At 44.5% G+C, this 23,681-nt stretch overlaps 1 protein-coding gene across 4 annotated transcripts in view; it reads right to left on the bottom strand.

Moving 5' to 3' along the window:
* Positions 1–2,486: 2,486 nt before the first annotated feature.
* The window catches only part of LOC410829, a 29,904-nt gene continuing 8,709 nt past the window's right edge, over positions 2,487–23,681 (bottom strand). For 2 of the 4 annotated variants that reach the window (XM_026446474.1, XM_026446475.1), the window contains exons 15-49: positions 23,406–23,623; positions 23,148–23,332; positions 22,543–23,063; positions 21,175–21,555; positions 20,474–21,112; positions 20,205–20,396; positions 20,044–20,126; positions 19,798–19,960; positions 19,545–19,726; positions 18,854–19,471; positions 18,519–18,649; positions 18,116–18,438; positions 17,873–18,056; positions 17,659–17,799; positions 17,254–17,574; positions 16,679–17,174; positions 16,248–16,559; positions 16,012–16,150; positions 15,604–15,811; positions 14,638–14,778; positions 13,537–13,726; positions 13,210–13,410; positions 12,618–13,136; positions 12,364–12,542; positions 12,016–12,283; positions 11,844–11,943; positions 11,614–11,756; positions 11,329–11,529; positions 10,780–10,960; positions 10,597–10,709; positions 9,699–10,527; positions 9,175–9,323; positions 8,871–9,053; positions 7,492–7,735; positions 2,487–3,777 (exon numbers count right to left, since the gene is read on the bottom strand). In XM_026446474.1, coding sequence (XP_026302259.1) covers positions 3,652–3,777; positions 7,492–7,735; positions 8,871–9,053; positions 9,175–9,323; positions 9,699–10,527; positions 10,597–10,709; positions 10,780–10,960; positions 11,329–11,529; positions 11,614–11,756; positions 11,844–11,943; positions 12,016–12,283; positions 12,364–12,542; positions 12,618–13,136; positions 13,210–13,410; positions 13,537–13,726; positions 14,638–14,778; positions 15,604–15,811; positions 16,012–16,150; positions 16,248–16,559; positions 16,679–17,174; positions 17,254–17,574; positions 17,659–17,799; positions 17,873–18,056; positions 18,116–18,438; positions 18,519–18,649; positions 18,854–19,471; positions 19,545–19,726; positions 19,798–19,960; positions 20,044–20,126; positions 20,205–20,396; positions 20,474–21,112; positions 21,175–21,555; positions 22,543–23,063; positions 23,148–23,332; positions 23,406–23,623 — 9,204 coding nt within the window. In that variant the 3' untranslated portion in view covers positions 2,487–3,651. Of the gene's footprint in view, positions 3,778–7,491; positions 7,736–8,870; positions 9,054–9,174; positions 9,324–9,698; positions 10,528–10,596; positions 10,710–10,779; positions 10,961–11,328; positions 11,530–11,613; positions 11,757–11,843; positions 11,944–12,015; positions 12,284–12,363; positions 12,543–12,617; positions 13,137–13,209; positions 13,411–13,536; positions 13,727–14,637; positions 14,779–15,603; positions 15,812–16,011; positions 16,151–16,247; positions 16,560–16,678; positions 17,175–17,253; positions 17,575–17,658; positions 17,800–17,872; positions 18,057–18,115; positions 18,439–18,518; positions 18,650–18,853; positions 19,472–19,544; positions 19,727–19,797; positions 19,961–20,043; positions 20,127–20,204; positions 20,397–20,473; positions 21,113–21,174; positions 21,560–22,542; positions 23,064–23,147; positions 23,333–23,405; positions 23,624–23,681 lie in introns of all 4 variants that reach the window. The other 2 variants (XM_026446476.1, XM_026446477.1) reach the window with 2 other exon arrangements.

Here is a 23,681-nt window from a genome sequence, read left to right as displayed (position 1 = left end):
ATCCGAGTGCCCCCTTAATATTCGCGTTAATTCGAGCCGAATCCTCGATCAATCCTGTCGATAACGTCGATACGAATTTAACGTTTGCTCGAATCGTGCGTATATCTTTCTCTTGATTCGTAATCAAGAGACGAAAGAACAAGAATAAAGAAGACACGAGAAGGAGCACGTTTCGAGAAAAAGAATTGATTTTGAGAACGAAGAGAGTATTGTTGTCGCGCAATTCAACGTATGGAATTAGTGAGATTGGCGAGATTGGATAAATAATAATTGGAAGATGTAGGATAGAATTTTTTGAACCTTTCGATCGGTTATTCTTATACGTGGAATGCAGATAAGAAAAAATGTACATATCGTAGAGAAAAAGTAATTGGCGAATTTTCAAATTCAATTTTCTCTCGAAAATTAATTTTCAAGCGAGGAAAAATTATTCGATACGTTAGATTATTGTCATTACTTTTTCTCGATCAGATATAAGGTTATCGTTAAATGTGAAACGCACACGATAAGCAAAGAAAGTATAATTGGCGAATTTTCAAATTCAATTTTCTCGAAAATTGATTTTCAAGTGGAAAAACATCACTCTCTGTATCATTATATACCTTTGGTTATTTACTTACCGATAATTCAAATATCTAATCTGAAAACGGAACAATTTTAGTTGCACTTGAAAATTCGAAGAAAAAATTTTATTCCATATCTTTTCTTTTTTTTGTACTTTCGACGAATTTGGCTCTATTACATCAGATATCCCGTGTACGTATGCAATCTCTGAAAAATTGGCTCTTTTTAGTTTTATCAATCGCGATACGCAAGTCACGCGTGTAATAACACGAGCGTGTAATAACATCACGTGTTCGTACGTGTGACAAATGCCCGGATACCGGCGTCGTTACGAATAAATAAAACGCTGTACGAGTGTATGGAAAGAGAGTAAACGAGAGCGAGGAACGAAGGAAACTCGCTCGATAAAATTATTGTTCCCTGCACTTAACTCGAGGAACGAACGAAGGAACGATACTATCCCCTACCTACAGATGCTTCCTCTCGCGATATAGACATAATTTCCGTTCCCGTTTCTCCGTCTGAGAAACGCGACAACTCTGTCTCGTCCCTCTTTAAAAAAAAAGTAAACTGCGTTTACACCACGGAACGTTTATTTAATCGAGGAAATTGCACGAGGAGAGTTTTAATTCTCCGGGGAGAGAGAAGAACTTGAAGAAGAAAAGATAAGAAAAATATATATATATTTTTGGGTAAGGTTAAAATTATTCTAAAAGAAAGAAAGAAAAGAAAAGAGAAACAAAAAGCCGATCATCGCCATCGTTCGTATCAAGTTTCGTTCACGATTGTCTAGATTGAAACGAGACCTCGAGTTGAAACAACGTTCTAAAAACAAAAACACGGTCGACGAAATGGAACAATTTAACGATTGTTCGCCTCGCCTACGTTCGAGAAACAATTTCCGATCGAATTATTATTATTATTATTGTTATTGTTATCATCATCGTCATCATCGTCGTCATCGTCATCGTCGTCATCGATAAACGTTCCACCCGATACTGTACACAAAGAGGAAAATCAAAGCAAAATCTGGAACAATTAACTCCTCTTCGATTATTAATTAGCTGGCGATATATCTGTCGCAGTTGAAAACGATCGAATGAGTGCGCAAGAGCGAGAGCGCGTCTCTCCTCTGTTTCGAAGCGGTTCGAAAAAAAAGATGAGAGGTCGACGAATCGAAACAGACCGTGTGCGGTTGGAATCACCGGCCGGATACAGCCAAATATTTCCTCCCTTGCCCCGGATCATTTCCGACGGTTTCGCTGACACTGGCGAAAATTTCGTCGACGCGGGGGGGAAGGGAGGGAGTTGGAGCGCGAATCGAATCGAGTCTGGGACACGGGAAGAAAATTCGTGACGGGCGATGTAGTATTCCGTGCATTTCGCAACGCGCGCTCCATCTCTCGACAACGTCAACGTTTCGTTTCAGAGAGACGCGTGGACAGACAGTGTTGCAGGTCCATCAACGAGCGTGTAATTCGAAAGGGATGAAAGGGATTTAGGATTCTCGTCAATGAAACGCGTCGTTTGCGATTGTCAAAGATATTTCTTTCTTTTTTTTATATATATATATATATATATGTATATATATATGTACAAAGCTTCTCTCTCTCTCTCTCGGTCTCGCTCTCGTTACGTTGCACGCGTTTCGACGATTTGACATGCTCGAATTTCACGGCGATTCTACGGTTACGAGCCCGCGATAAAAGGATATCCACGGCTCGATCAATTACGGGGCAGATATGACCGCGATAAGGATGCGTAATCGCCGCCTATCTCGAGCGGAGAATTTTGTTTCGCGCGATATAAAACGCGAATCATACCTGCGCGTACCAGTTCTCACTGGCGTAATCGATAAATACTCGAGCTAACGTAATCGTTACGACATTGCTTCGTTTCTAGAGTTATCCGTTTTTACACGCATTTTTACTTTTTTTTTTTCCTTCTCCTTTTTTTATTTTCTACTATGTTATATACCATACTATAGCGCGTTTATCGAGAGAGACTGTATCGAGGACTGTATACATACTGTACTATGTTGTTTTTATTCGAGAGTAAAACGCGTATCAATTACACTCGACGCGATATCGTTTTGTTATTTAACGTTCTAATCTCCCTTTTTCTTTCTTTCTTTTTTCTTTCCTTCATTCTCTCTTCCTTTCCTAGATTAGATATCGAGAAGATTTTTGTAAAGATTTGAATAATAAAAAGTTTGTTTCGAAATTCGTTTAATAAGGAACTCTATACTCGTACATCTTGAATGACGTGTAAAATAGTAAAATCTTATAAACATTGTGTGTGTGTGTGTGTGTGTGTGTGTATGCGTGCGTGTGTAATATTTATTATCTACGCATAATTAATCGACGAATTCACGTGTCACGAGAAATCGAATATTCTCTCTACTTATCGCCCGGTGGTTATTGTGGAAAATTTTAGGTATAGGTTGACCTAATTTCCCAGCTTTATGCAACGCGATCCAACATTATCTCGATGGATGGAATAAGCAGTTTTATCTATGTCGCATGCCCGTTGTTTTCGATCGAAAAAGACAATGTACACAATTACGTAGGTTAAAATTAACGCCAACTATTATCGCGCGAGCGGCGATCAATTAACGGCCTGCAAAATAATATTATTACGCGTGCAATATCGATTGATCGTAACACGTAACGCGGGAGTAATAAAATTTCACGCGTTTCGAACGAATATCTGGGGAGGGGGGGAGGAGGGAGGGGAATATCATTGTAAAAACGAACGAAAAATTATCATCATACGCGGTATAAAAATATATCGATCGCGATTTATACATAGATCAATAAACTAAATTAATCTGTGAGCACTTGTTGTCGTTGATGCCGACACCTTGCGTCCAAAGCTCTTATCGCGCGTCCAACAGCGTAGAGCGCGTTACAACGCGAACGAAAAAAATTAAAGCTATCGCAGAAATCTCTATGATGTATGCGTCGATAAGAGCGTTCCGTGGATATAATATATAAGAGACGCACGTGGAAAACACGTATTAAGTAAAAGATTTAAAATCGGTGTAAACAAGTGTGATAAACATCTCAGAGTTAATAAAATCGAGGATCAGAACGTTTCCATATGGATGGTGTCCATGCTCGAATGAACGTTCGAGACGTTGTTGCTACCGCTTTGCGCGTACATCTGTCCATCGCTTTCGTTTTCCGCCTCCTCTGAAAAATTCACCAGTACCTGTAAAATTAAAAGAAAAGAAAAACGCTCGATTAATTTGATCGAAAATTCGTAAAATTCCTCGAGAAAAAGTAAAAAAAAATTTACGCAAAATATTATAGAGGGAGTGTAATCCATAATTCTAATTTTTCAGAGAATCGATTCCAAAGACAAACGGAAAAGTTTGATATACGAAAATATCGATCGAGACCCTTATTCATTAGGCAATTTAAATAGACGAAGCGATTAATATTTCATAGCTCCGTTTAATTTCAATCAATCGTTCATATTAATTTTTGCGTTCGTTTGAAAGAAAAAAGAAAATTAGTAAGATCGATAACAAAAGTTATTCCACGAACACGCGACAATTCTATTTTTCCACCGCGATGAGTCATCGCGGATCCATTTATCGGAATAGAATTTTTAGAGAATCGGATCTATCCAACGCTGTCAAACTTTCGTCGTGGAGTATCGTCTAATACCGTCGCGATCTTCGATCCAATGCACGAACGAGGAAGAATAAAAGCGAAGAGGAGGAGGAAGGACGGCTCGCTTTCCCCTTCGGAACCGTAAAAATCATCGAAACTCTCACGGAACGAGGCGAGTTTCGCGGTTTACATACAAGCTCACCCTGGACGAGCGAAAAACCGCGTCTCGAGTTCGACTCGTTTGCGGCCGGGTTTATCTTGCGTTACAGGTTGCGCTTGGCCGGAAAAATTCCATCGGTGGGAAAAGGGGAAGGACACTTGACACCATCGATTCCTCGTTTCTTTATCGCGCCAATTGCAACGCGTCCTCCGCCTTTTCGATTAAAAATTATCCCATAGGAAATTGTTTGGAAGAAAAATTGTTTCGAAATATACATATGGAATACATAATATTTGATTGAATTCGAAATGAGAAAGCGGTTAATTTAATTTAATTTAATTTAATTTAATTTAAATCTCGAAGCGTTAAAAAGCGCGCACGCAACTTTGACAAGATATAATTTCAGCTAAATAAAAATTATGCCGTTTCCTCTTCTTTCGAAAACACGCTCACTTTCCGTGCCGTCGACGATTAAATTGCCGATCGTTGGATCACCTTCGAGTACGCGATTCTACCAGGCTACACGAATTTCCTCGACTCCATTCCAAGGAGAAGGGATTCCCACGAAAGAGATTCCTTTTCAATTTCGTCCCTCCCTTCAACAAGGAGAAAAATTCGTTCCGAATCTCTCTCGAGGAACGAACGTCACCCACGAACGTTGAAAAATGAGTGAAAGAGGAAGCCCGGCTGCACTTTTACAATCTATCTCGACCGATCTCATGGAGATCGGCCCCCGTGATTCGCGCTGTTACAAAGCTGTTGCAATTATTTCACGCAACGAAGAGAAAACGAGAGGAGGCTTCTCGAAATTTTGCGTCGATCTCGAATTTCCTTCTACTTTCGTTTCAACCTTTGCCTCCCTCGATTTTGCGGGGACGAGGAGAGGGGGCGCGTAATAATAACCGGTGGGTGAATCGAGCGAGATCAGAGGCGAAGCAATAACAAGCAAGAATAAATAACGAAGCAGCCGGACGCAACGGTATAGAAATAATACACGATCGCCTCCCCCGATTATTCACCTATTTTCATAATTTCTCAACTGTCCGCTATTGTTCCGAGCTTAATTAATATTCCCGCGTTATCATAGGATAAATTGTATTTAGCTTTTATCCGATCGCTCCGCACTCTTTGATCACGAAATCATCGCTTTATTTTAATCACGCCCCCTCTCCCCGTCTCGAAACTCTGTCAAAGTAAACGTTTAATTCGATTCGAAGAGAATCGATATCGCACGCTCGGACACGCACTCGCGTTTCCTTCTCTCTCAATGAGACGACGATTAATCGAAAGAAAAAATAACCGCTTCGTTTAATCGAGGATCCAAAGGAAACGAAAGAAAGGAAAGAATCCTTTAGTGAATGCTAAAATTAAACGAAACACGTACAGGTGTGCATAAGAAATTGAAATGCCTCTGGTATCAGACATTGACAAGAAGATAGAAAAGGAATGACGAAACTAAGTTAAAGAATTTCGATAAATTCTTCTCAAAGAAAGAACAATTATTCTTCAGATATAAATTCTGTATACACGCATTTTCCTCCGTTTACGCATGCATCGCGATGATAGAACAAAGACTGAAGGTGCTCGAAATTAAAGTTATCAAGGGGAGCGCGTCTTAGACCGCTCCTCCTCCGGAGTTAATCTCCAGGCTTTGTGTACGGGTAAACGTAACCGGATCAACAAATCCTGTCACAGCCCGGACGATCCCCGGAATCTTATCTCCGTTAAGAGAGACGGGACGCGGACAAACGATGCGAACGTGATTCCATTGAACGGTTTCTCGCCAATCCCGCGCTTATTCCATCACCAACCTCGCGATCGCTCGCCTATGAATTATTTAAACGTCGCGCGCCATTCCCCGACCGGTGAAAAATAAACCCTCTTTCTCTTTCTCTTTCTCTCTCGCTTCGTGTGGTGGAATCAAGAAACTAGAAGTCAAAAGGGGGCCTCGAAAATTTCAAAGAGAATATAGGAATTTAATTTCGATGGAACAAAGGACTCCTCCGAAGGATATAAATTTCTAAACGGTGTTTAATCAACGCGAAACTTTTTTAATTAGCGTTCAAACTGCGCGCCTTTATTAACGAATGCTCGCGCCGCCTCGAAAATCTCGCTCTGTCCTTCTATGAAATAGAAACCGAAGGAGGGGGAGTCTTCTTTTTCCCCTTCTAATTGCGTTTCACAGTGAGTGTTTAGGTAATCTCTCGGAAAATGAGGAATGGAAGGTGAGAAGCGAGGATTTGATCCTCGCGTCGAAGGACGAGACAAACGCGGATCGATTGTTCGTTCGAGAGGATTATCGATTATATTAAATGAGAAATTCCTGCGCGGAGGGAAAAAGAAGGAAAGGAAAGGATGGATAGAGCGAAAGGCACATTCGGTCGGGGCATTAAAATTCTTCTAGAGATTTAGATCTAGGGTGGAAAGTGAATCTTTCAGGACGTAATCAATTAAGGAGAAGTTTTGAAACGCGCGTGGAACGATAGGGCGAATCGGAAAGCATTTAGTCGAGCTTACGTAAGAGCGAGGCTGAGAAGATTGGAAACCACACGGAGGTAGAGAGATTGTACGCAAATGCGAGTGTAAGGCAAATCCATTAATATTCCTCGAGGTAGGTGAGACGTAAACGAGGATCGTCCTTGATCGAACGGCCTGGCAGCAACGTGCATCGACTGTACATCATCCGCTCGACACTGTTGTACGTAGGAGAGACAGTCACCCGGAACTTTATCGATTTCGCGTTCGATTCGAGCAAACCGTTTCGCAAACCTCTGATAATTCTGTTCCATCGTGCGGGATAACGCTTGTAACAGTTGGCGCGCCAAAATATCAGGTCGATCATCGCCCGTTCGTTTATATTTAAAGTTGGAAACTTGGCTTCGTCTAACTTGTAAATTAACCTGAGAGAACCGTATTCGTAAATAAAATTTTTACGAAATTCTTTTACTTATCGAAGATATGTTTCCCTCGATAAAATTCGATAAACTGGAACTTTTTCGAGTAATCGAAGGTATTGAAAATCCTGTACAATTTCGAGCTATTCACGTGTTCCCCTTTCGTCTCGAGTTTAAGGAAGAAGCGAAACGTAATTTCTCGAAGAGTAAAACTATGTGATGGAGACGCGGTTGCAACTTTTACGATACGTGCCTGATCCAGCGAACTTTGAGTGAGCGTGTAGTCCGTGGCTTTCAGCTCGTCGGCCAACAGCTTCAGCTTATTAAAGCTGGCGCTCACGGGCATGTCCTGGCTTCGAGGTATGAGGAGACGAGCCGCGCTGCCCTGCCTCGAGGAGACCACAGCCTGCGGCAAGTAGTTCCGCACGGCTTTCCTCAGATCCGTGGCCGGGATTGGCTGCCTGAATCGTAGGAACGCCACGTAACCTTCGCCGAATCTATCAACAGAATTGCATGATGAACGATCGTCGTAAAAGTGTCCTTCGGCTGAGATAGAAATTCTGAGGGAGAAACGGAACGATGGTTGATCGAGTAAAATGAAAATAAACCCGGAAAGCAACGAACGTTTATTCCGTCTCGAGTTGGAAAAACCGTTTATTCTCGTTCATTTATCACAACACGCGTGTCGATGAATTATGTACCGTGGGAAAGGGCGGATTAATTATTATCCCGCGGCAAGTGGCCCCTATTTCTCCGTAAATTTACACACGACATCACCGGAGAAAGAGAGAATCGATCAAAGGATTTGACGAAAATGACAAACCGATCCGATATTATATGCTTCTCTGTCTCTCTCGATGCCCGATTAATCGCGTTAATTAAACGTACGTTGAATTTTCAGTGAGCGTGGAAAAATATTCGTCGAAACGTCGCGAAAACGAACGAGTAACGATTGATGAATCCGAATGAGATTTCATGCAAAGGAGAAACGTTGTTTATTTGGCGAAAAGAAAAACGAGAGATCACTCGTTCTTCTTGGAAACGTTCGATCGAGATGGTTCATCCGTCGAGGAGTGCGTAGAATCGTGGTGTAGATTCTGCTCGAACGAGTCGGAGACTTGGCAACGGCCGAATACTTGCGGCGATTTAAATTTATATTTCCCGAAAAGGAGGTTGTGGAGATGGGAAGGGAGAGGGAGGAGGCGCCTCGATCGCGCAACTTTGGCAATATGGCGGAGTATCCGGAACGTAATCTCCTTCCTCTCGTTCGAATTGGAAATGAAATTTAATGAAATTCCCCACGGTGGGAATTGGATCGTTTCGCGGAAAATGACGGGATGAAATTAAAAATCAATCGAAGGGGAAGGGGGCGGCAAATAAATCGTCGAATTTTGTCGGGAAGCTGGGGATGAAATCAACACGAACGATCCATTAGTTGAAACAACATCGTTTAAAATGTTCGAAATTAATCCTGTCCGGGGCGTATAAAGGAGGGAGGCCCGCATATTCGCCGGGAATAATCGAACGTTTCGTTTCGTTAATAGGGTGTTAAATATCGAATTTTTAAATCGAACTTTTAAATCGATTGGTTGGTTGAAGACAGAGGCGAGCAACGATTCGAAGGACACTCACTTGTGTTTCAAGTGTTGCGGCGTACCGATACACCGGAGGCCAGCCTTGGCAAGAATACCGACCCTGTTGCACACGTTCTCGCAATCAGCCACGCTGTGCGACGTTAGAATCACGCAAGTCTGGTTCCTCGTCAGATGCTTGATCGTTTTGGTGACGAGATCTTTGGTGGCAGGATCCATACCGCTATTCGTACGAACAAGCATAAGAAAAATGCGCATATTTCTCGTTTAAAAAGAAAGAAAAAAGAAGAAAGAAAGAAAGAAAGAAAGAAAGGTGCTCCTTAATAGACCGTTTTACGAAATACCTCGTTGGCTCGTCCATAAGAACCACGGGTACCGGCGCCATTACGCTCAAGGCGGTGCATAGCTTCCTTTTATTACCTCCGCTGAGACTGCTCACTCTCTTGTGCGCGTATTTCAGAAGATCGAGTCTCTTCAGCGCCGACTCGACCGCCTGAAACAAACAATTTTTCACCGGGTAATATTAAATTCTTGTCAAGAGATATATACATATATATATATATGACGAAGGAACTGTTGGAAGAGGAAGTTGTGTAATTGTTTGTCTTTATAAAAATAAGAAAACAAAATAAACAAGTAAATGGGGAGGGAGGGAAAAAGAAAGAAGAAAGAACGCGATAAATTTGCCTCCGCTTTCGGGGGAAAAAAAAAAAAGAAACTCGGGACGAGAAATAATTAAAAACGCAATCCGCACGAGAGGCGCGTGGGAAGGGGAGGAGAGGTAGTTGTTTCAAAGGTCTCGAAGAAAAGTGTGGAAGGAAGGAGAGAGGAGGGGGTAGCGAAAGTTGGAGCATAAATCAAGTGTCACCTTGGGGACGTTGCTCAAGCCGCAAACTTCTCCGTGAATCGTCAGACACTGATGCGGGCTGAGGAAACCGTCGATGCCGTCGCTCTGAGGGCAATAACCGACCTCGCCGTTGCACAGTGGTCCGGAACCGATCTCCTTTCCCCTCACAATTATCCTGCCCGCCGTAGGTATGATCTCCGTGGTCAACATCCGGAACGTGGTGCTCTTCCCTGCACCGTTCGTCCCCAACAGGCCGAAACATTTGCCCGCCTCGACGCCGATGCTCAAGTTCTGCACGGCCACGTTCGTCCCGTAAACGCTGCTGTACTCCTTGCGCAGTTTCACCGTCTGCAACGCGTCGTCCGACATCCCACCCTCCACCCTCATCCTCTCCTTGGACACGTCGTCGTCCTCCTCGTGCGACGCCTCGTAAGGGCACCTCTGCCTGCTGAAACTCGGGACGAGGCGGCACTCGATCGCCAGGTTGGCGGCGAACAGCACGGCGCCGATCGTCGCGAGGAAAACGTAGTGCAGGCCCAACAGTTGCCAGCCGAGGGGCGACTGGTAAGTGTCCATGTGGAACTTCTCCAACAGTTGGGCAGTGATGTCGTTGCGCGATATTTGCACGAGGGCGTCGCCCAACGCGTACTGGGGGAACACGAGCAGCAGGTAGTGCAAAATTTCTCGCGCGTCCTCCGCGGTTTTCGTCCTTCCTAGGATGTCGAGTACGAGGATAGTGGCGAGGGATGCCACGCCTATGAACGTGTTAACGCAGAACAGGACCATGTTCGACATGCTCGAGTCGTCGAACACCTTCTCGGCTAAATGGGAGAACGGTATCGCCGCCCACCTTTAACATTTATTTTTTTATCATCGATCAAAATGAAACGAAGGAGAAAGATTTCGCGAAAAAACTTACGCGAACAGGAACAGCAATAAACAGATGCCTGACAAATTGTCCCTGGCGACGTACGCGGACAGGCCAAAGATCTCGAAGACGAACGCGGCCAAAGCGATGGAGCATCCGAACACCTGGAAGAAGAAGAAGAAGAAATTCCGATTCGATTCGATTCTCTTCTCTCGTGGTAATAGTTTCGCTTACGAGAAAGTCCCAAATTAAGGCGGTGATCCAGTACGTGACGGGATGGACGCCGGCCAAGAAAAGAATTCTCTTTTCCTCGGACAATCTTTCTCTCACCAGCTCTTTTGAGCCTTGGGCGGCGACCAGGTTGAAAGCGATCAAGAGCACGAGGGCGACTCCGACGTCGGCCACGTGCTGCAATCTGAATCGAAATATGGAAATGTCGTTAACGATCGAATTCACGTCGAAATCGTTAAAGAGGATTAACGGAGAGGCGAGAAACGGGATGGAAATAATGAACCGTGAAACCTGGTTGGGAATCCTGGTTGGAGATATGACCGTGTATGGGCGTCGAGGGCGTTAATTAAAAGTAAACGGAACACGCGGCGTTTTATTATTCGCATTTTTCGCTTCATTTTGTCGACACGGTAAGATCAACCTTGTATGCTAATCCTTGACCTTAATTGAATTCGGTTAATCAAAATATAACGGTAGGCGTTTTTGAATATTCATGCGTTATTTCTCTCTCTCCCTCTTTAATGTAGCGAATTAATGGAAATTGCAGCTTACAGGGTCGTTCGATTTAGTTGATCGCTGGACAGCTTCAAGGGATGATTCAAGGTCGTTAGATGACCGTGGACACCTGACGCCCTTAGGATTGCCTCGTTCAAGGCGCTTAAGTAAGACGGAAGCGCGTGATGACCTTTGTTGTTGTACCAGACAACGAAGAGTGGCTCGTCGTCGGCGTGAAACAGTGACCATCCTCCGTATCTGTCGATCGGTATCGCGATTTAATAAATTTGAAATTCAAATAAATTCGAATTTTTTATTTTTTTTTTCCTTTATCTTTGCCACCTTTTCTCTATGTATTCTTGGTGAGTCGATACTATCCAATCCAGGGTAGGTCTGCCGGGTAATACTTGGAGGAGACCTTCAACGGCTTTGGACAAACCGTGGCAAACCTGTTGGCCATCCTCGCATTCGCAAGTACCCGTGTCCTGAACCAAACATATTCGAAATGTACTCTCTTTACTTCGTTTTCTTCTCGTAATTTTTCAATAAAAAAAAAAAAAGAAAAATCATACGTTGGGCAACGTTTGCCACGCCCCTGCATAATCGTCCCCGAATCGATTGTGGAGTTGAAGTGACACGCGTTGCAAAAACGAATCGACGCCATTATCGATGCTAGAAAATGGACGATATTAATTAACATTACGAATTAATTGGACGGATCGTTGACAACGGCGGTTTAATCACCTATAGAAATACGTGGAATGAGTGTCGTATAACTTTGGAGTGAGAACCAGTGGTGGTTCGTCCTCGGAGGGTGGCCTGATCAAAGAGAATCCCATAGCAACCGCGACGAACATGGTCGGCAAGAGAAGGCCGGCCAAGAATGTCAACCAATCCTTTTTGAAGTGCCATATTCGTTTCTTCAGCAAGGCTTTCATCTGCCTAATTGGGGTGGGGTTCGTGGTGGATTCGTTATGGATTAAATCAACGTCCTCCTTCGCCACCGTTAAACCTATCGAGTGTTAAATTATCCCCGCCCATAATTGAATTAAATTATCACCGATTCATTAAAACGAACTATATTCTACGCACCGCTATTGTTATCTATACTGATAACGCTATCCTGGCTGGCTCTTACGATAGAAGAGCCGCTCTCCGCTCTGGAGCAAAGATCGAGAAACACCCTTTCCAACGTGTCGCACTCCAACGAGAAGTGAGAATAACCCAAGATCTTTCGACTATCTTCCAACACCTTGGCGGCTTGCGCGATACTGAAATATAAGCATAACGATTTACACAATTTACACAAAGACGTCGAAATAATATCGTTTCGTTTCACGACCCACTTGTTGTTTACACCGTTCTTCCCTTGGAAGGGCAGAGTGACCGCCATCTCCGTAGCCGAGAGCTCGTTGATCACAGCGTTGGCCACCACCTCCTCGACCACGCTTCTCACCGTCTCGGCTCTCTTCCTCCCCCCGATCGAATCCGTGTTCTCGTCACGATCGGCGGGGAACGAGACGAGTAGTCTGTATCCACGGCCGTGCATCATCTTCAAAGACAAGGGTGATCCCGTGCAGAGTATCTTTCCTTTGTGCATCACGACCACCGTGTCACTGAGTGTGTCGGCCTCGTCGAGGTGATGGGTAGACAGGATGACGGTCCTCCCTGTCCTGTGTTGATCGATTAGGCGCCAAATTCTACGCCTCGCGGCTGGATCCACTCCGGCGCCTGGCTCGTCCAAGATCACCAGCTTTGGCGAGCCTAGAAACGCCAAAGCCACGCAAAGCCGCCTCTTTGTGCCGCCTGAGAGTCTATACACCGGCTCGTGTTCCTGGCTGCCAAGCTCCAGAGACGTCAGCATCCTGCGAAACGATCATATCTCCTGTTCGAATTTTCCATCGAGATTGATATTTTTCCCTCGTTCGTTCCACTCACTCGTCCACGTTTCGTTGCACGTTCGCGTACTCTTCCTTGGACCGTTTCAGTTTCGCGTAGAAGAGGAGGTGTTCCCTGGGTGTCAGGGTGCCTATCAGCACGTTATCCTGGGGGCACACCCCTATGTCGGGCTTGCAACCCTCCTCGCCGTTCAAACATATCTCGCCGGTGGTCGGAGCCAGCATCCCCGTCAGCATCTTGCTGAAACGCGCGAAAACAATGGATCTCTAAAGGATCGATCGAAGTTAGAAAAAAAGGAACTTGAACAGCAGAAAATCTCCACTCTTGTCGTTAACGATTTAAATATATATTAAGGAAGAAACGTACATGATGGTAGTTTTTCCAGCGCCGTTTCTCCCAAGGAGGCTGGTCACTTCCCCCTCGCTGAGTTTCAGAGTAAAGTCGTCCACGGCGACGATCTCGCCCTGATCGGTGTTGAATATCTTCCTCACGCCGTCGAATCTCACTCCCGTCTGTTTCTCGTTCACCGTCAAACTGGTGGCGTTGCTCTCTTCGTCTGTATCCCATTCCAAAAACCGTGGAAAAAAGTTGCACGTGTTTTTAACAAGGTAACCGATAGTTTCGCGAAGCAAGCTCTTACCATTTTTTTACAGCTTTGTCTAATTCTCGAGAAAGCGGGAGATATTGAGATATTGAGATATTGAAAAAAGAAGCAGGTATACTTGGATGTGATTTTTCTCTTTTCTTTCTTTTCACATACTTTCTTTCTCTCGAAGAGGATAATCGGAAGAGAAAAAAGCAAATTTTATATAATTCACATGCATCACATGCAGCATCGGTAGTGTAACCATCTGTCGAACCGAAGATATATATATATATTTATGTACATAAAGGAGAGATATCGCGTGCAAAACGCAAAATGTTCGATATCTGGTGCATCCGATCTGACGTGGCTCGCGTCGTGAAACTCAAGCAAAACACGTGCACGGGCAAACTATCGAGAAGAAACACAGCCAGTCGTGCCCATGGATCCGTCCACGACTGTAACATCGAATAAATTAAGCATTCGCAAATCTCCATTCTCGTGGAAGTGTAGCAACAACCAGTCATTTGCATATTTGGCGCAATCCAAATATTCGGATATTCTCTTCCCCCGTAAAAGTGCAAATTTTACGAAACAGAATTCTCTTGGCGCAGATTGTATTAAGCTTTTCCAATTTTCTTTTTCTTTTCTTTTTCAAAATTCGTCGAGACATTTCGAGGATTTCGAAGAAAATGGAGGGCGGGCTAAGTAAAAGTAACGATTGAAATATTCGTATCCGAATATTTGGGCGGCGCATTTGAGGAAAAGCGGAGATAAAGAAAAAAAAAAAAAGAGAGCGCGCGTTAGAAACGGCGGAAGCTGGAGAAGGGGGAGAAGAAGCGGAAATATCGTGCAAAGAGCGGAAGAGCGAGCTAGTGCGATACCTTGGTAAGTGGCTGAAGGGTGGAGAACGTCGTTAGTGAAATAGAGGTTGTTGACGAAGGCGAGGTAGCCAGGCCTGCCATAGAGAGAACGTGTGTTGGCCCACCATAAGCTACGGGACCTCAAATCGTGAAATCCCCTGCCTGGAAAATTTTTTTTCCGCCAATGCTCGTCCGTTCTGTTCTTTTTTTTCCGAAGAAACACGCCGACTTTCGGTCGACTTCTTTCAATCGAGGGAGGGGCACAGTCTTCCTCTTTTTCTCTCTCTCTCTCTTTCATCCCAGTTTTCTTTTCATCATCAACGCCCTGCTGGCGTTCCTTTCTTTTTTTTCATCATCGATCGTGGTGATTAAAGAGGAAAGAGAAAGATTTTCAAGTGACATTGTGAAAATTCGCGACAAGATGTATGTGTGTGTGTGTTTGTTTGTTTGTATATGTTTGCGGGTGAACGAATTCTTTCCTTCGTCGTGGAACACGGATGCATGATGCCAAGATGATCCGAATTTTTATTTTTTTTCACTTTGACATCATCCATGCGTTCCTCTCTCAGTTATTGACAACAAAGTGTGACGATAAAAAGTGTGACACAAATAGCATAGAGACACTCGAGATAAATCCGTGACATCACCTGCACCACAGATCCCCAGTATTCCAGTTGAGATCTTCGTTGAAATAAAACAGTTGAATAAAATTAATGATAATCTTCGCGTACGAAGAATCGAGCGAATTTTTCGAATGCGATAAGAAGAAGAATAGGAGGAAGAAGAAGAAAAAAAAAATAGAAAATAAAACGTCAGAGAACGAGGAGTAAAAATCGTAAAAAGATTCTTTAAGCTCTCGATAACCTCCACCAAACTTTTGGAATTGAAAAATCAACTCTACAGAGTTTCGTAAAAAGTTGACGACGCCCCTGGGTGGCGAGAGGGGGTAAGCGGGTTCGTTTTTTTGGAGTTTTCAAGTTTTTCTACCTGAATTCGTGTATCTTGCGATGAGGTAGCCGATAACGGCGTAAAGGAAACCGTCGAAGGCTATCGTCAACAGGATCAAACCCAAAGACATGGAATCGCCCGGGCTGGATTCCTCCCACATCGCGGACCAAGTTAGCCCAACGCCTTGAACCTCCTTCCTGGCCGCGTACAAGCAACCGTAACAAAAGCTGGTCGACATGCTGAGACACTGAGGAGGGAAGAAAAGAGAGCGTTTGATAAATCGTTTGCTTTGCTTTGCTGTACGAGGGAGGGGAGTGGAAGGCATTAACATAACATTAGAGAAAATGGCGGTTTTATGGGGAGGCGCGCCTAACGCGGTGGCGCATACCGCGAGCCGTGTTATTTGTCACGAAAATGCTGTTGCAACGCTGGGTGATGATAACTTACGATGAGAAGCTTATAACCGAGACCAATAACGGCCTCCATAGCGATGACAATGACGTATGGCATGAACGTCAGCAAGAACATAACCACGGTGGTGATCGCAGCCAGGCTCGCCGAGCTGCACATCGTCGAGATCATGTAGCTGAAAATATTCGTAAATTTCGAAATATCTCGATAGAGACGAACGAGTTATAATAACAAGCCGAGAAATTAATGATAATACGAATGTAAGTACTTACCAAAAAGTCACGATGGAGAAGGCGTAGTCGATTATCATGATGAGGAATAACGAGGGATCGGATTTCGGTAGGATTTTCCCCGCTAGCAGGATCGTTGTTATGGAGAACATGACGATCAACAGTTCTACGAACGTGGTGATGGACCAGGCAACGGTGTTCCTCCAAGGTTTCAATCCCATCACGCTCATCACCATCGCGTTTTGAGATTCCTTTTCCCAAACTATGTGCCTCACAGCTGCTCCGACGCACATCATCAGCGCGAAGAAAAAACCCACCTGAATACCCTGAGACTCGTAGAGGGTTGTTTGAAAACTGACGATCGAAATCATCCAGTGAAAATTATTCCGTCGATTAGAAATTTATTTATTGGGTGAAGAAAGAGAAAATGAGAAAAAAAGAAAATGGGGGGGGGGACAATGATCGTCACTCACGGCACGTCTTTCCAGCAGGGATACGGCATCTGTTGCGTCACAGTCTTCCAATTCTGATCCTTCCGCGTTTTCGTTCTCACGATTGCCCGATCGATGGAATCCTGAAGCTGCACGAATCCCCGCAAATATCTCAAATTCTCTATGAAACTGCTCTCAGGCCCGGGTGTCCAAAATTGATTTTTTAACCTTTTGGTAGACTGCACGTAATCCACGTCCATCCGAATTTTGTACACCACGTTCTCCGGCAGTTCACGGTCCAGAGATCTGGTGGACCTCTTCGAGGGTTTATCCAAAAAGACAACACCGGCTAAAAATTCCCGCGTCTCCATCAGGATCCGTGCTTCCGCTTCCATCTCCTCCTCCGACCGAAATCCTCTTATTCGATCCACCAGCACGCACTCCAACAAATCGTTCAACATGCCGACCATAGTTATCAAACGCTTCGACCTTTTCAGTCGCCACGAAATCTCGCTCAGATTCATGTCGGTAAAATCTCCTGGAAACGGGATTCGTATTTCGAAATATTTTCGAGGGGAAAAAAAAAGAAAATATAGGAAAACGTGTTCATCGAGCACCTTCGAAATTACTTCCACCGTACGACTTGATCGCGATCTTTATAATATCCGAGGACATTATGTCTTGAAGCTCCCTCAGATTGTCGCTCATGTCGGATAGATTGGCCAACGAGGTCAAGGTTTTCTCGAAATTGCCCATCAACGCGCCGAATTGCTCCATCTCCACGAACGTTTCGTTCGCCAATTTCATCACACCGTTGATCACCGTCGTATTGGGAGCGTAAAGGATTCGACCGCGCAGCAAAGGTTTCACGTACGACCATATGATCTTTCCACCTCCCATGGCTACTATACCCTTGTAAGTGTTTCTGCAAAAATCGGCTGAGAAGCAAAATTGAAATTTGAACGAGAAGTTTTGAGAAATTAACCGTGTTGCTTTTTTATTTTTGTTACGTCATCACGTACTGGGCAAGGAATCGAGTTCAGCTTTATCGAACTCCTTGCTGTTGTCCTCGATCCTTGAAATAATCTTGTACAAATCACCGTTATCGGAGACCATCGCTTGTCCGCACAGCATCTTACTCGAATCTTGAAGGAACTTGGAGGCTGCGGGGATCGAGTTTGAATATTCGTTAAAAAGTAATGCGCTAATTTCGTTCTTGAATTTTGCACAACTCACTGGAGACCGTTCGATCCGCCTCCCCTGCGTCTGTTTCCTCCGCCGCAGGCATTTGGGAGGAAAGTTTGTCCTTGAAGAATGGCAGCAACTCGGCCGCTACACCGAGATTATCCAACACCATTTTCCCCTCAGCTTCCGTCAAATTTGCGTTGGCCAATATACTTTTCACGTTGGCGCTCATCAGCTGGAAAGGTGGAAAGAAAATTTCGGATCGAAAGATATTTCGAAATGCGGATTACTCACAGTTTTGAACACGTCTTGAAAATTTAAATTCTTGATCAACGTCGTGGTCACGTTCTTCGTTTGCGAATCCTCGAGCTGGCAGAGCGCGGCGCTCACCTCCTCGGCGGTGATGCGGTCATCGATGAAATTTAATATGTCGTCGAGTTTTTTCGGCGAGCAAATGATCTCCTTGAAACCGAGAACCCTTCTTTCTTTCATGAAAACGGAAATCATGTCTATCTTGGCCTGGCTCAGCATCACCGCCACGTCGTTGGAAATTCCAATCTTATCCACCAGATACGATTTCACCACGTCCCAGTTGTCGAACATGTCTCTGATAACGTCTGAAAATAAAAATATCGAATATGATATACGTCGCGGGAGGTTTCGTTCCGGAGGAAACACGTGAGGCGTGAAATCATACATTTCATTTCGAGTAATCCCAAATTCTTGAAGATGTCCATCGATTCTAGAGCGACGATTATCCGATAAATATCGTTCAACGCGTTTCGATCTTCGACGAACGGTTTAATATCTTCCACTATTTCCTTCATTCTAAAGGAAAAAGAAAAGAAAAAAAGCAGAAGAGAATTATATATTACACATCCACACACACATATATATATATATATATAGAGAGAGAGAGTCCAGTTTCCAGCATGCAGGAAAACGAAGAAGAGAGCAAGGTCCGCGTGACAACTCGGGTCACTCGACGTCTCGTTCTCTAATCTCGTTCGTCCGATCGAGATCCATTCTTACCCATCGAAAAGCTTGTCCACCGTCTTATCCTTCAGGATATTAACCACACCGTCGACGATATCGGGAACTCCTAGGACGTCCGAGACGTCTTGGAAGTCTACTTTACTGGCGACGTCGAGAAGATTGCCGCTCTCCCCGATAACGATCGACAAGTGGGCAAGGATCTCCCTCAGCCAAGTTAAATTCCACGAGGCGTCCATCCGCCATTTCCTCGACTCGCTATCGATCCGCTCCAGATCCAAGCTCTTGGACAATCGATCGGCGATCTCCATCAGGGAACGGTTGCTCGACGCGTCGTACTTGAACGCTTTCCCCGCTTTCCTCGAGCTCAGGTAGTTGTAGAGAACCGTCCCGTTCCGACACTCGGCCTTCGTGCGGCACAGGGAATCGTTCCTGTCGTTCAGCACCGAGTTCGCGTTGATCATGGCACCCGGCAAAAACGCCTCGAAGCCATCCGCGTCCGACGCCTTCACCACCTCGCGTACCGGCTTCCAGATCGGGACGTACATCTCCGCCGCCCTCGACAACGCGTCCATGTTCTTGTGATTCCGCCCCGTGTCCAGGATGAACGGATTCTTCCGCAGAGAGTCCAACACGCCGAGTATCACTGTTATATATCTTGATCGATATACAAAAATTCCTTTTTTATTCGTGCTTTCTTCAAAGGATTAAGACTTAAGATTACACTTACAGGCCGGGTCTGGAGTAGGCAGGTTTCCCCACGAATTTCTCAAAGCATTCCTTCATCTTCCCTCTGTAGGTCTCGTTCTCGAAATTCACCATTATGTCGGCTACGTAATGAAACGTTGCCTCCAACGTTGTCACGAACTCGTCTCTCGTTCGTTCCACGCTTAAATACTTGTAATTCTTTACCTGGATTTCGAGACGAATTTCGAGATTAACGCGCAATCAAGAAGCGTAATTTTTTATTCGATCGACTTTACCATGCTCGAGGTTTTATTCCAATAGAAGTCGCGCGTCAAAATGTCGTGAATCTCCGAAACGTTGAGCCGAGTCAACTGGCAGAGCAGCTTCCCGTAGAGTTGATGGTTGACCAGTTGGGAATTTAAAATTTCCAGGGGGAACGTGACGCACCAAGAACAGTTTCTGAAAGAAACTTTTCTAATAAACGGGAGGCAAAGTTGCGATAAACAAATTCCTCGAATTGCTAACGGAGGAAGGGAGCTTACTCGGTATTCCCGCTGGAATTCAGAACGTTTCTGGCTATATCCGACACCTTTTTCACCACCAAGTGAGCGAGCGCCCTCGGATCCTGGAGAACAATTTCCCTTTTCTCAAACGCATACGACGAACAAATACGATTTTCGAATTTCAAATTTCAAAAATTCACCTCCTTCTTATACTGGGATAAAAAGTCCTTGAACGTCCCCTCCTTGAACGAGGTCCACCAAGTCGGTATCTTCGGATCCTTGAAACCCTCCGAGACGACTCGGATTATCGTCGAACGGACGTGCTCCAATTTCTCCATCAGATACGTCTCGTTGTTACTCGCCGGCCTCCTTTTTTTCCCCGTTAAACTTTCCTGCGAAGAGTTATATTAAGATATTTAATACACGAGTTTACCACGCAAAATGAAAAGTGGAAAAAGCGTGTGTATACCTCGTACTTGGCGTCGAGGGGCAATATATCGATCAAAGTGAGCCGGCCCTCGGTGAGAACGATCTTTTGGCAGAAGTTGGTGACGCTCGACAAGAGGACCTTCTTCCTCACGAAACTGGGCACGATCAAATATTTGTCGATGTCGCACGGATGCAGCTTGCCAACCGACAATTTCTCCACGAAATCGTTCAATCTCTCCGACTTGACGAAAGTGTCGACACCGCTCACCACCAGATTCGGCAGGTCTTCCATCAGGGTCAGGACAGGCTTCACCTTCGAATTCTCGTACGCGACCCGAAGCTTTTGCCAAACGTCGCCCCCACCCACCAGCTCGATCGTCACGTCCACCAGTTGATACGCTCTCATCAGTTTGGTGATCGGGTCCGCAACCCCCATCGACGGGTAATCCCTAGCCTTCGTCGCGTACTTGTGTATCCAGCTTTGCCCGGCCTTGCTTATGGCCGACCAAGTCTCGTTCGACAGCCTCCTCCAAGTGGTCGAGTTGAAAATTCTCGATCTTACCGAAAAATTCGGACCCTCCCTCGCCTCCAGATTCAACGCCGCGTCCAAGAATTTCGCCACCGAGGAACACAACCTCGTTACTTTTAACATTGTGGTTACCTCGCTGGTCACGAGAGACTGTCGAAAGTTTTTCAACTCATGTTTGAACACGTTAAAGAAATGTATATATATGTACTCACGTAATATTCCGCGCTGGTGGTGCTCCTCAACAATTGATAAGGGTCGAACGAGCATATCTCTTTTATGAATCGGGTCCTGTTAGGGGTGGACCAGTAGCTCGAGTTGAATCGAAAGTTGCACATGGTTTTCCTCACGTCCTCGTAGCCCATCAAGCCACCCGTAGTCGCGTTCAGGGTGCTGAGGGTGGCCACCAGAGTGATCGTTTCTTCGGGATGATTGTCGAGGATTCTCAACAATTGGCGCGCGTCACCGCTTTCCACGAAATCCCATATGTCGACGTGGCCGTTCCTCGAGTTGATATTTTTCATAGCATTCGTCACGTGCTCCAAAGCCTCGGCTATGCCTTCCACCAGCAATTTGTAATTGCTCTTTTTCACGTCCTGAGAAAAATCGGTTCGAATTGAATAAAGAAAGATATATATATATATATATATATTGGATTGGCAACTAAATAATTGCGGATTTCAGTTGAAGTTGATGACGATCATAATCAAAGCAATAATCGATTCCGATCGTCACAGTACAACTCGTGAGATTGCAGAGAAGCTTCATGTATCGCGTACATGCATTGAAAACCGCTTAAAACAACTTGGCTATGTTCAAAAACTCGATATATAGGTTCCTCACGAACTGAAAGAAAAGCATTTAACGCAACGCGTTAACAGCTACGATTTGCTAAAGAAACGTAATGAAAATGATCCATTTTTAAAACGAGTGATAACTGGCGATGAAAAATGGGTTGTTTACAACAATATCAAGCGGAAAAGATGGTGGAGCAGGCCACGTGAACCAGTTCAAACAACATCAAAAGCTGGTATCGAAAGAAGGTTTTGTTATCAGTTTGGTGGGATTACAAAGGAATTGTCTATTTTGAACCACCCAATCGAACGATCAATTCTGTTGTCTACATTGAACAACTAACGAAATTAAACAATGCAGTTGAAGAAAAGCGGCCCGAATTGACAAATCGAAAAGGTGTTGTATTCCATCGTGACAATGCAAGGCCACACGCATCTTTGGTCACTTGGCAAAAATTATTGGAGCTTGGTTGGGATGTTTTGCCACATCCACCATATAGTCTTTGCATCATCTGATTATTTTTTGTTTCGATTTTTACATAACTCCTTGAATGGTAAAAATTTCAATTATGATGATGATATCAAATCGTACCTGATTCAGTTTTTTGCTAATAAAAACCACAAGTTTTATGAACGTGGGATTATGATGCTGCCTGAAAGATCATTGATCAAAATGGGACATTACAGAATAAAGTTATTTAGTTCCATGAAAAAATTATCTTTGATTTTCTAAAAAAAATCCGCAATTACTTAGTTGCCAACCCAATAATTAAAGAAACGATTCATCACCTTGTGAACGTTATCGTCCACATATTCCAGAATCTCCTTCAATTTCTGAAGAGTGTTCGTTAGATATTGCATGGAAAAGGGCGCCTCGAACACGATCTCCTTCTTGTCTTGGATCATCTTCCAAAGCTCGGACGCGAAATCATACGCGTCACCGATCACAGCGGTCACGTAAGAGTTGTACTGGCTGGCAGATTTTTTCCACGCGAGCGCCTCGTTCATATACAAATCCGTGTAAACGTTAAAATTGTCCGGATTGAGATCGCAGGTGAACTTCTCCAAGATTCTGTATTCCATGGGGGTGAGGCCGATCGTGGAATTGGACCACCACTCGAACAATTTGGAACAAGCGATCACGGTATCGTCAGTCTCCGACTTCGTTATACGATTGTACACTTGTGGATCCGTCAATCCGTAGATGATCGAGGCCAAAATGTAGGGCAGCTTGTTGTAATAGATCGAAATGGCTGTGCCGCTGTCGAATCCCATCAAGGGCAGCAAGCTTACGGTCGGAGATTGCAAAACTGAAAACGAATAAAATATACTTTATTTCGATAAAATTTTTTAGAAATTTTGTTTCGATTTTTTTTAAAAGTGTCGACGTTTACCGTCGTGCAAAATTCCGGTCGCAGTCTTGACCGTGTTGTGAACGACATGCGCGACAAATTTTGCTAAAATGAGAATACGATTTTCTATGGAGACGTTCGAATTCCATACTTCGCTGGCGGAGAGGGAGCTTTGAAACGCAGCCACCGTCTTGTCTAATTCCAAATCAACGTAGTCCAGGATCCCTCTAATGGGCGGATAATATTGAAAAGGAATTAATCAATTTCTCTTCCGATTTTAATCCGATTATCGATCCAAACCTGGAATCGTTTTTCATGTCTGGCCACCTCTTGTCGAATATACTCTTCACTCCGGGGACGAGAAACTCCAAGTCGTCCCAGAAAGTCGGCTGCTCCACGAGAACAACCCTTTTCACGTCGTTGACCAGATCGTCGAGCTTCTTCGCCAATTGACGAAATTTGATGTAACCCGAGGTCCAGTTGAAAGGCGGCGAGTGTATCATGTTGTCGTTCTGAAACTGAGAACGTACGTACGCGGAGATTGTAGGTCGGATTGCCTCGTGGAAATGTGGCAAT

Source organism: Apis mellifera, linkage group LG2 (genome assembly GCF_003254395.2).
Source record: "Apis mellifera strain DH4 linkage group LG2, Amel_HAv3.1, whole genome shotgun sequence".
Classification (NCBI taxonomy): Eukaryota; Metazoa; Arthropoda; class Insecta; order Hymenoptera; family Apidae; genus Apis; species Apis mellifera.
This window is presented reverse-complemented; position numbering and strand designations above follow the sequence as displayed.